The 12,327-nt window shown below is 55.3% G+C and overlaps 1 protein-coding gene across 4 annotated transcripts in view; it reads right to left on the bottom strand.

Moving 5' to 3' along the window:
• LOC130684987 (uncharacterized) overlaps nt 1-12,327 on the bottom strand; it is a 78,450-nt gene that overhangs the window by 25,278 nt on the left and 40,845 nt on the right. For all 4 annotated transcript variants that reach the window (XM_057508135.1, XM_057508136.1, XM_057508137.1 and 1 more), the window contains 3 exons: nt 9,623-9,839; nt 3,961-4,082; nt 959-1,175 (listed from right to left, as the gene is read on the bottom strand). In XM_057508135.1, the coding sequence (XP_057364118.1) occupies nt 959-1,175; nt 3,961-4,082; nt 9,623-9,839 (556 nt within the window). The remainder of the gene's footprint in view (nt 1-958; nt 1,176-3,960; nt 4,083-9,622; nt 9,840-12,327) is intronic.

The raw sequence follows: 12,327 nt of genomic DNA, 5'->3' as shown, positions 1-12,327 counted from the left end.
TCCCCACAGGGAGAAGGGAGAGCACGCAGGAGGGCGCTATCCGGAGCTCCCCACCCCGCGGGGTAGCTGAGAGCTGCCAGAGGGCAGGTGTGGACAAGATACCCCACCAACCAGGGGACAGCACCTTAGGGAGCCACACAACCCCCAGAGAGGAGGAGGAAGGCCGCCGCAGCTCCGCGCACAGCACGCATGACACCACCTGCAAGGAGCTCAGCCCTGCCCACGGCCCCACCGCTGAGGAGTCCAGAGCCTCTCACAAACCGGGTGGGACAAAAAGTGCACGTTCCTGGCCTGAGATACGCAGCAGGATCGGCTCGCTGTGGCACAACACCAAAGCCAGAGTGAGCAGCCGCCCCAAGCCAGAGAGAGGTGGACACCCTGGACAGGACCTGCTGGGAGACCATCACAAAGAGGACAGTCAGGGACTGGAGGTGGCTGGGAGCAGACCCTGGGCCAGAAGCCACAGGGAGGACCAGGGCTAGGGAGGGGACCAGGGCTCAGGACATACCCCTGCATGTTAAATAAAAGATAAATGAGAAATACACTGAGAATGTGGCATGCTGCCTTCTGTCTGAATGTCCAGGTCAGTAGTGGTGACCTCACAGTGGATCCCCTGAGGTCATCCGGGTCTGCAGCCTGGGACCCCAGTGCCAGCCAGGGCAGCTCCCACCTCACACCCCTGCTCAGCAGAGCCCACAGGACGGCTCCATCTCGCCTCAACCCCTTTCGGGGTCACTATTTAGAGTGAGATGTTATAGGCATTATTCTGTTCATGATTGCCTTTAATTCTCAAAGCAACGGAACAGGCAGCGATTAGTCTCACTATAGGGGGGAAACAGACCTAGAAAGGGTAAGTAACTCCCCAGAGGACACAGCGAGTTCACCTCTTCCTTCTGTCAGGCCCTTGCACCTCTGCTCTAGTCTGCTTGGTCACCACCCTCCTGGCCCCTAAACCCACCTGCACAGAAATTCCTTCGTGAGCCTTCTCAGGATCTTTCTTTGCTTCTGCTCCTGCCTCAGACCGTCAGTGCCTCCAAAGCCAGGGAAACATTTCCTCATTCTCTTTCTGGCCTCCCGTCTCCAACGCTGAGGGCCCCGTGTGAAGTTCTTCATAGAGTGGGCCCTTAGTAGATGCTCCAAGTTCATGGCTGTGGTTGCATGTGCAACTGGGGCCGCTGGAGGAAAGGCAGAAATGAGGGAACATCCAGAACCCAAACCCAAAGGCGAGATCCTCTGTCACTCCCCAAAACTCCTTTCTAGCATAAATATGCGTAAAGCATGACCTTCCTAAACACCCCAGGAAAATGCCTGCCCGTGAGTGTTCCAGACCCAGTGTGAGCCATCCGGGGTGGCTCAACAAAAGCTTGTGAACTGGTGGGAAGGAAGTGTAAGCTGGGACTCCCTGCACCAGGGCAGGTGAGCTGCAGGAATATGTGGCCACGGGGAGAGAAGGTACATGGGGACAAGGCAGCGTTGAGGGCAGGCCTTTGAGTTCTGGCCCCTTTGAGGGGATGGGAGAAGAAATAGAACAAGAGATAAGAAAGGAGCAGTCAGACTGAGAAGCTGACGCCTGACTACTTTAGAGACAGACTCCCACATCTTAGAGCAGGGGTCAGGACGTTATGGCCCCCACCTGCCTGTTCTTGTCCTGCCTGTAAGCTAAGAAGGGTTTCTATAGCTTTAAATGGCTGAAGGAATTCAAAAGCAGAATAGTATTTCATGACACCTGAACATTCCATGAAATTCAAATCTTCACCTCTATGGATAAAGTTTTATTGGCTCCCAGCCAGGCTCATTCACTGGAGGGTTGTCCATCACTGCTTCCTGCTACCACGACAGTCAAGGTGATAGAGATCACATGGCCCAGAAAGCTTAAATATTTACTATTTGCCTTTTGCAGAACATGAGGAACAGGGCCCTGGGCCACAGATCGGCCCCCATGTGGGAGAGGAAGCCGCCTGAAGGGAGTTCAGGCTGAAGGGGACGCATAGGAGCAGATAGAGGGGGCGGGTTCCCAGGAGACTTCTGCCAAAGCCAGCTGCCCTGATTTTCTTAGGACAAAACTCCCCGGCAGTGAACTTACATCTTCCCAGCCCCAAACTAGCTGCCCAGGGAATCCTGAAGGAACCCAGACCCCAATACACACCCTAGGGCCCTGGAATCCCAGCTCCAACATTAGGAACTGTGTGGGCTTTCACAATTCCATAACCTCTAAGCCTCAGATCTCCATCTGCACGATAGGGGTGTAACGCAGACCTTGGAGGCCCGCTGAGAATTCCGTATGACGACAGAGTTAGCACAGTCTCTGGTGCACCGTGGCACTCTGCAACGTGTAGGCCTTGCTGTTAGCGTCGGTCACTCTGCCTGCAGCCGGTCTGCGAGAACAGATGCACCTCCTAATGTGCCCACCAGGGGGCAGGAAGGCCCTGCTCGTGGCCGGGACTATGGCAGATGGAGCCAGTGTAGAGGTTTCCTGCCTGGGGAGAGGTGCCCGTCCCTGCAGTTTACAACCCAGCCTGTGATTAGCTCCTATTCTTCCCCCAGCCTGCTGTGGGCCAGACTGGTGCAGAGCTTCCAGCTGCGGGCAGGCCAGTGTTGTTCTTGCCCTTCCGGTGGCAGGCCAGGTCACTGGGGAAACGCTCCTTCTTTCTGTCTATCTGTGTGTCACCTCATGTCGTCCTCCAGTGACCCTGGAGGCAGGCAGAGCAAGTGGGTTAACACCCTCACGCCAGCAGGGAACTGAAGCTCAGAGAAGTCAGGTGACTTGCCCAAGATCCCGGGGCTTGCGTGCGAGCAGGGTGCCTGGGATTGTAGCTTATATCATCTCTCCCAGTGCCAGGCTTGTCTCTCTCCTGGTCAGCAGGCTGTCCTTAATAACCACCCTCTCCCCAAAGTTCCACTTTCTGCCACTTCTTTCAGCATTCCTGCCCCTGCCCTCCTGGCTGAGGACACCCCACCACTCCTCTATCCCCGTGGAACTTGGAATGTGGACAGGCTGCTGGGCTGTGTGTTTGCATGTGTGGTAATTTCTTCTTCATTCCCTCCTGCTGACGCCAATACTTGCAGAGCACGCACAGCAGGAGGGAGCGATCATGCAGATGCTGGCAGCTGAGGCCAAGCACGCTGTGGGCTGTGGTGCACTGAGGATGGTGGGGCAGACGGGGTGAGCCAGGGCACCGATTACACCCGCTACCCAGGGTGAACCAGAGGCCCTGCCAGCATGGAGCTTACACGCTCCCGAGAGAGCCACAAACCAATGCTTGTAGCACTCCTCAGGTGGCACCGTAAGGAAGACACAGCAGGGGAGGGGACGGAGAGAAAGGAGGGGCACTGTGCCGGCTCGGGTGGTCAGGGCAGGCGAGAAGAGACGGCGGCTGGTACCCACTGCGCCCCTCGCAGCGCCAGCTCCCGAATCTCCTCTGGCAGCGAGTCCCCGAGCATTTGGATTAAGCTGCCCACAAACCCAGCATGTCCTTCACGGCCAGCTTCAAGGGGCAGCGCACCCGGACGTCCTCTCGGGGGGGCGGGGACCGAGGCCCGGGAGTCTATCCCGGCTACTCTTCTGAAGGCCCGCGCTGGGGAAAGGGCGGCCGCCGCCGCCGCCGCCGCCGCCGCCGCCTTTTCCCCACTTTGAACTGTCAGCGGGAAGCCTGGGAGCGGAAGGGCGGGTTCCCACGGGGGGAGGAGCCCGCGTCCGACCGGAAACTCACCCCGCGCAGCCGCAGAGTTCCTGCTGAGAGTCGGCGGAGAGCGGAGGGCGGCGGCCGTTGGGGCGGTGGGGGCGGGGGCGGAGGGCGCAGGGAGGGTGGGCTGTCGCTGCCGCCTCTCCGCGCAGGACTTTCCGGCGCATGTGAGGGCGAGGCGGGGCCCGTGGGAGAGGGGCGGCCCCCGTCCTTTCCCCTCACGGTATCTTTGCTTTCTTCCCTTAAGGGGAAGCCCCAGACCCTCCCAGGCGCCTACCTGGGGCCCTGCGTGACTTGCTCCTGACTCGCTGTGTAACCTCCGTGATGCCGATTTCTCTCCCCGATCCTGAGTAGCGATCAGCCCTCTGTCTGGTCCACACATGTCCCCCAGCTTGCAGGCTGCAGGACAGATCAGTGAAAGAGGCTTCACTCGCCTTTTTTTTCTGTGTGGTGTCATTAATATACAATCACATGAGCAACACCCTGGTTACTAGATTCCGCCCATTGTCGAGGCCCAACCGCATACCCCATTACAGTCACTGTTCACTCGCCCTTTTTCCGGAGGAAAGGAAGCTGCCAGCTCTCGTTTCGCTCACTGTGAAAAGCCTTTAATTGATCTCTTCAAACAAGTTCTGTAGGCTACACTAGAACATGTGGGCTTGAATAAAAATTGGCTACTCTGCTACCAATGCCCTTCAGGGAGACACAGGCTTGATTAAATGTTAAGATTCAGGCACAGGAGTGGTGCCTGGTCCTTGAACTCACGTATGGTTCCTTTACACGATCCCCTGGAACACAGTCCTCCTAATTCTGTTTCCTGAATTGTCCATCAGGGGTAGTTCCTCATGTGTAAAGAGTCATCAGGCAGAGTACCATCCACCACTTCTTTCTGGAGATGTTTCCTTTTCTCAGTGCAGGGGAAATAAATCCTTACATTTACCCTCTGGTTGTGGGTATAGGGGCCACGCTGAGCCCTTATGAAACTCAAGGAAATATTTAAGCTGCCATGGACGACAAAGGGTTGGAGAGGAAGGAAGGGGGTGGTGACTCTGGCTAGAAAAATTGATCTGAGAAATATGCTGTGTATGACAATGGAACAGTATGTTCATTTACAAACGCATTAAAAAGGTTTGTTTCCTGTGGCCACGTTTATGTTTGGATACTTTAATTTTTGAAGAAAGGATGACTATATATTTACCATCAAATTGTTTAGCTCACCTCATGTCACATTCAGTGGAAAGGAAAGGCTGGGGGCTCTGGGAGAGCAAACTTGGACGGGGCCCCTGCCAGATGCCAGGCTGACCATGGTTTCCACCGGGCTGCCTCCTGCTGGGCTGTGACGTCACACAGGGCATGGAGCGCCCGCGCTCCCTCCTCTCTCCTGCCCTCAGCCTTGTCCCCTAGCCTTTCCCTGAGGCCTGGCTTGGCACTGCTCGGACAGAGAGCTTTAAAGGGTTTTGGTCCAGGACAGGGTTCTGGATGTGAAACTTTTACTTTGTGCCAAGAACTAAAACACCGACTCTTTTCCATCTCTATCCTAATGTCTCCCCACGGGCTTTGAATAAACTCCTGCAGGCCAAGCCCACATCAAGCCTTTCCTCTCCTCTCCATCCCATATTCGTGGTTGTGTTCTAGAAGTTTCTGTGTGAGCAGCAGCTGTCAGCGCCAGGCGGGATGAGTGCTAATAATAATAGCTACCATTGCTTGGGACAATATGTTCCACACTTTACATGCAGTATCTCACTTAATCCTCACAGCAACTTTTATCCCCATGTTACAGATGAGGAAGTGAATGGCTTAGAAGTATCCTCAAGGTCCCATGGTTGAGCCCTCTAAAGTGGAAATCTATGCATTTTAACTATAAGCATTCTGAGCTAGAGTGTGTGTGTGTGTGTGTGTGTGTGTGTGTGTGTGATAAAATACAAATTAACATGAAATCTAACATTGTCACCATTTTAGAGTATACAACTCCACTGTCCCTCACTGAATTCACAATACTGGATAACCATCACCGCTAACTAGTTCCAGAATTTTTCATCCCCCTGAAAGGAAATCTTGTACCTATTAAGCAGTCACCCCCATTCTCCCCTCCCTCTAGTCCTAGGCAAACACCAGTCTCATATCTTTCTCTATGGATTTGCCGCCATTGTTTCAGTCATATAAGTGGATTTGTGCAATATGTGGCTTTTTGTATCTGGCTTCTTTCACTTAGCATAATGTCAACGTTCATCCATTTTGCAGCATGGGTCAGTATTTCGTTTTTTTTATGACTGGGTAACATTGTACTGTGTGAATAGACCCATTTTGTTTATCCATTCAGCTGTCAATGAACAGTTACGTGTATTTTCACAGCAAGATAGCCTTTGTCGTCAAGGAATGAATCTCTAGGGTGGGATTTCAGGCATAACATCAAACTGGAAGGTGAGGGAGTTGAGAGCAGACGTCTTTCTCAGATCTGTCAAGTAACAAAGTAGAAGTCACATGTTCTCTGACTAGCTCAATGGGACAGCAGTAAGGCAGGAGGTATAAGGGTACCCGCTCCCCAAAGGTGTCAAGGTTTCCAAGCCACTTCTGCTGGAGGGCATCTGGCAGGCTCCTGGAATGGAAGCTTACGGCTCAGGTTTATTTCCTGCCCTCCTCATTTCAGTGGGGGAGGAAGGAAGAATGCGGAGGAGTCTTAAAAGAATAATAGGTTTCCATACACAGACTGATGAAAGGAGAAACGGAGATGACTCCCCAGATGATTTAACCCCCACGTCCTACCGGCCACGGTCTGAAGCGGTCATCCTGGCTTCTCTCCAGAACAATATATGTGCACATAGCATTATAGAACTTGTGATAATGCACTGATTTGATCCTCTTCAAGGTAGTTAAATCAGTCCGGTTTGGAAACATTTCGATGGCCCGCGCTTTCTCTGTAAGCAAAGTACTACAGCGGTTCAGAACAAAGGCTTTACACCTGCGTTCAAACACTGCCTCCACTACCACTACTCCCGTGAATTTAGGCAACTGACACAACCTCCGTTTCTTCACCTATAACAAGGGATGGTAGCTACAAGGCCAAACACAGTGGGTTCTCATGATATGTGAAGAACATAACACAGCATCTGAGGAAATCAATTTTTAATGTATTATTAAATAAGGTCAATATCACCATTTACTGAGACTTTTTGAAAGGACTGGCTAAGGACCGAGACTGGGTTGTTTGATGGTTCCATCCTATCCCATCATCTTACGTGACTACAGACTTTTTCCATTTGCTGTATCTTTTTCATTTGGGGCTGGAAAAGAAACTATCCACCCAATTTTCCCTGTTGAAGACACTTCTACCTTGGTACCCACCGTAGGACATGGCAGGATGGGCCTGACCCCTGAGGGGCAGCGGGAAGTTTGTGGGGGAGGGTGGCGGCCCCGCCCTGAGGGCTCGGCGGAGGGGTGGGGACAAAGGGGTTTGTGACAGTGACAGGTCATAAAGGGCAGCAGAGTATAAATAGGGCTGCGCAGGGGGATTAGGCGAGGAGTTACTTCTCTCCGCAGGACTGTAGCTCACAGCGTCTGAGATTGTCAGAGGCAGACGCGAGGCACAGCAGAGCGCGAGCGCACCGTACATCTCTGCACACTTGCAGAGATTCCGGCTGGCATCCAGCACCTGCTAGCACTCCCACGGCCGTCACCTGCACACCCCAAACCCACCTCTGCCTCCAGGAGGCTCTGAAGCCGGGGGAGTTGGGTACTGCAGGGTGGGGTGCTGTTGAGAGACCTGCCGGGAGGCCGCCCGTGCCCAGGAGCACCGCTGTTCCCTCTTCTGTCAGCGAAGGGAAGGCACAGGGACCTGTTTGCCTAGCCAGCGCTGCTTCCTGTGGTAACGGAGTCATCAGCAGTGAGTCTCTGTGTCCGTGTTACATGGCCCAGAGGAGGCCCAGGGTGGGCATGTTCAACACCGCCATGGGGCAACTGCAGCGACAACTGCGCCAGGGAGAATTTGACATGTTCAAGTCTGTCCCTGTGTTTGAGAGCGACTTTATGCAGGTCACCAAACGGGGAATGCTAGTTGATGTGCACAAATGCGCCATGATCATTACAGTGGGCATCGCAAACACCAACACCCTCGACCCAATACCAGACGTCATGCTGCTGGCACAACCTGTCGGTGACTGTGAAAAGCATGAGGGATGTGGTGAGCCCACTGAGGGAGAAGAGCAAGGAGATACAAAGACCTTAGAGGTCACCAGGCTCTTGCCCTTGAAGTTCGTAAGGATCAGCGTTCACAACCGTGACAAACAACAGCTGCGCGTGAGGCTTATTACCGGCCGCTCCTTCTACCTGCAACTGTGTGCCCCTCCGGACAAGCAGGAAGAGCTCTTTGGCTACTGGGAAGAGCTAATCGACCTCCTGAGGCCCCCGGTGGAAGCTCACAGCAGTACCCATGCCGTTCCTGCCGGGGACAGGTTCTTGTCGATGTTTGACGAAATGGACAGGAGCGTTCCCGATGCAGAACATTTCCACGGACCAGAAGGTCAGGAAGAGGTCAGCATTGGGAGCATCCATGTCCTGGAGGCGACTGCGGCCCTCTCTGCAGCTTCTGACGTGGGGGAGCGGGCCCGACAGGACTTCCACAGATGCACTACCATGCCCGAAGAGGCCGCCCCGGACAATACACCTGCATGGCGTGTCCGAGAGTCAGCAGCAAGGGCAGAAAGAGAGGAGGTGACAGCACAGGAGCCGGCAGCAAGGGCTATGACGCATGGAGCAGAAGGGGTGGCAGGAGACACCACGGCAGGTGCTTTAACCACGACAGCCACCAAGTCCGCCTTGAAACAGCTGAACACAACCCTAGCAGGGGCAGCCGCTGAGTGTCCTGGAGGACGCAAACACAACCCGGCTATTTCGGGTGCGGACAACACGTGCCCAACTTCCGCTCCGACCTTGCGGAGGGAGCGGGCTGGGAGGCAGCCGCGCCTGTCTCCGGCCAGCACTGAGGTCCCCACAGGGAGAAGGGAGAGCACGCAGGAGGGCGCTATCCGGAGCTCCCCACCCCGCGGGGTAGCTGAGAGCTGCCAGAGGGCAGGTGTGGACAAGATACCCCACCAACCAGGGGACAGCACCTTAGGGAGCCACACAACCCCCAGAGAGGAGGAGGAAGGCCGCCGCAGCTCCGCGCACAGCACGCATGACACCACCTGCAAGGAGCTCAGCCCTGCCCACGGCCCCACCGCTGAGGAGTCCAGAGCCTCTCACAAACCGGGTGGGACAAAAAGTGCACGTTCCTGGCCTGAGATACGCAGCAGGATCGGCTCGCTGTGGCACAACACCAAAGCCAGAGTGAGCAGCCGCCCCAAGCCAGAGAGAGGTGGACACCCTGGACAGGACCTGCTGGGAGACCATCACAAAGAGGACAGTCAGGGACTGGAGGTGGCTGGGAGCAGACCCTGGGCCAGAAGCCACAGGGAGGACCAGGGCTAGGGAGGGGACCAGGGCTCAGGACATACCCCTGCATGTTAAATAAAAGATAAATGAGAAATACACTGAGAATGTGGCATGCTGCCTTCTGTCTGAATGTCCAGGTCAGTAGTGGTGACCTCACAGTGGATCCCCTGAGGTCATCCGGGTCTGCAGCCTGGGACCCCAGTGCCAGCCAGGGCAGCTCCCACCTCACACCCCTGCTCAGCAGAGCCCACAGGACGGCTCCATCTCGCCTCAACCCCTTTCGGGGTCACTATTTAGAGTGAGATGTTATAGGCATTATTCTGTTCATGATTGCCTTTAATTCTCAAAGCAACGGAACAGGCAGCGATTAGTCTCACTATAGGGGGGAAACAGACCTAGAAAGGGTAAGTAACTCCCCAGAGGACACAGCGAGTTCACCTCTTCCTTCTGTCAGGCCCTTGCACCTCTGCTCTAGTCTGCTTGGTCACCACCCTCCTGGCCCCTAAACCCACCTGCACAGAAATTCCTTCGTGAGCCTTCTCAGGATCTTTCTTTGCTTCTGCTCCTGCCTCAGACCGTCAGTGCCTCCAAAGCCAGGGAAACATTTCCTCATTCTCTTTCTGGCCTCCCGTCTCCAACGCTGAGGGCCCCGTGTGAAGTTCTTCATAGAGTGGGCCCTTAGTAGATGCTCCAAGTTCATGGCTGTGGTTGCATGTGCAACTGGGGCCGCTGGAGGAAAGGCAGAAATGAGGGAACATCCAGAACCCAAACCCAAAGGCGAGATCCTCTGTCACTCCCCAAAACTCCTTTCTAGCATAAATATGCGTAAAGCATGACCTTCCTAAACACCCCAGGAAAATGCCTGCCCGTGAGTGTTCCAGACCCAGTGTGAGCCATCCGGGGTGGCTCAACAAAAGCTTGTGAACTGGTGGGAAGGAAGTGTAAGCTGGGACTCCCTGCACCAGGGCAGGTGAGCTGCAGGAATATGTGGCCATGGGGAGAGAAGGTACATGGGGACAAGGCAGCGTTGAGGGCAGGCCTTTGAGTTCTGGCCCCTTTGAGGGGATGGGAGAAGAAATAGAACAAGAGATAAGAAAGGAGCAGTCAGACTGAGAAGCTGACGCCTGACTACTTTAGAGACAGACTCCCACATCTTAGAGCAGGGGTCAGGACGTTATGGCCCCCACCTGCCTGTTCTTGTCCTGCCTGTAAGCTAAGAAGGGTTTCTATAGCTTTAAATGGCTGAAGGAATTCAAAAGCAGAATAGTATTTCATGACACCTGAACATTCCATGAAATTCAAATCTTCACCTCTATGGATAAAGTTTTATTGGCTCCCAGCCAGGCTCATTCACTGGAGGGTTGTCCATCACTGCTTCCTGCTACCACGACAGTCAAGGTGATAGAGATCACATGGCCCAGAAAGCTTAAATATTTACTATTTGCCTTTTGCAGAACATGAGGAACAGGGCCCTGGGCCACAGATCGGCCCCCATGTGGGAGAGGAAGCCGCCTGAAGGGAGTTCAGGCTGAAGGGGACGCATAGGAGCAGATAGAGGGGGCGGGTTCCCAGGAGACTTCTGCCAAAGCCAGCTGCCCTGATTTTCTTAGGACAAAACTCCCCGGCAGTGAACTTACATCTTCCCAGCCCCAAACTAGCTGCCCAGGGAATCCTGAAGGAACCCAGACCCCAATACACACCCTAGGGCCCTGGAATCCCAGCTCCAACATTAGGAACTGTGTGGGCTTTCACAATTCCATAACCTCTAAGCCTCAGATCTCCATCTGCACGATAGGGGTGTAACGCAGACCTTGGAGGCCCGCTGAGAATTCCGTATGACGACAGAGTTAGCACAGTCTCTGGTGCACCGTGGCACTCTGCAACGTGTAGGCCTTGCTGTTAGCGTCGGTCACTCTGCCTGCAGCCGGTCTGCGAGAACAGATGCACCTCCTAATGTGCCCACCAGGGGGCAGGAAGGCCCTGCTCGTGGCCGGGACTATGGCAGATGGAGCCAGTGTAGAGGTTTCCTGCCTGGGGAGAGGTGCCCGTCCCTGCAGTTTACAACCCAGCCTGTGATTAGCTCCTATTCTTCCCCCAGCCTGCTGTGGGCCAGACTGGTGCAGAGCTTCCAGCTGCGGGCAGGCCAGTGTTGTTCTTGCCCTTCCGGTGGCAGGCCAGGTCACTGGGGAAACGCTCCTTCTTTCTGTCTATCTGTGTGTCACCTCATGTCGTCCTCCAGTGACCCTGGAGGCAGGCAGAGCAAGTGGGTTAACACCCTCACGCCAGCAGGGAACTGAAGCTCAGAGAAGTCAGGTGACTTGCCCAAGATCCCGGGGCTTGCGTGCGAGCAGGGTGCCTGGGATTGTAGCTTATATCATCTCTCCCAGTGCCAGGCTTGTCTCTCTCCTGGTCAGCAGGCTGTCCTTAATAACCACCCTCTCCCCAAAGTTCCACTTTCTGCCACTTCTTTCAGCATTCCTGCCCCTGCCCTCCTGGCTGAGGACACCCCACCACTCCTCTATCCCCGTGGAACTTGGAATGTGGACAGGCTGCTGGGCTGTGTGTTTGCATGTGTGGTAATTTCTTCTTCATTCCCTCCTGCTGACGCCAATACTTGCAGAGCACGCACAGCAGGAGGGAGCGATCATGCAGATGCTGGCAGCTGAGGCCAAGCACGCTGTGGGCTGTGGTGCACTGAGGATGGTGGGGCAGACGGGGTGAGCCAGGGCACCGATTACACCCGCTACCCAGGGTGAACCAGAGGCCCTGCCAGCATGGAGCTTACACGCTCCCGAGAGAGCCACAAACCAATGCTTGTAGCACTCCTCAGGTGGCACCGTAAGGAAGACACAGCAGGGGAGGGGACGGAGAGAAAGGAGGGGCACTGTGCCGGCTCGGGTGGTCAGGGCAGGCGAGAAGAGACGGCGGCTGGTACCCACTGCGCCCCTCGCAGCGCCAGCTCCCGAATCTCCTCTGGCAGCGAGTCCCCGAGCATTTGGATTAAGCTGCCCACAAACCCAGCATGTCCTTCACGGCCAGCTTCAAGGGGCAGCGCACCCGGACGTCCTCTCGGGGGGGCGGGGACCGAGGCCCGGGAGTCTATCCCGGCTACTCTTCTGAAGGCCCGCGCTGGGGAAAGGGCGGCCGCCGCCGCCGCCGCCGCCGCCGCCTTTTCCCCACTTTGAACTGTCAGCGGGAAGCCTGGGAGCGGAAGGGC

The sequence above is a fragment of the Manis pentadactyla genome, chromosome 9, assembly GCF_030020395.1.
Source record: "Manis pentadactyla isolate mManPen7 chromosome 9, mManPen7.hap1, whole genome shotgun sequence".
In the NCBI taxonomy this organism is placed as follows: domain Eukaryota; kingdom Metazoa; phylum Chordata; class Mammalia; order Pholidota; family Manidae; genus Manis; species Manis pentadactyla.
Note: the sequence above shows the minus strand (reverse complement) of the source record. Positions and strands in the feature narration are given on the sequence as shown.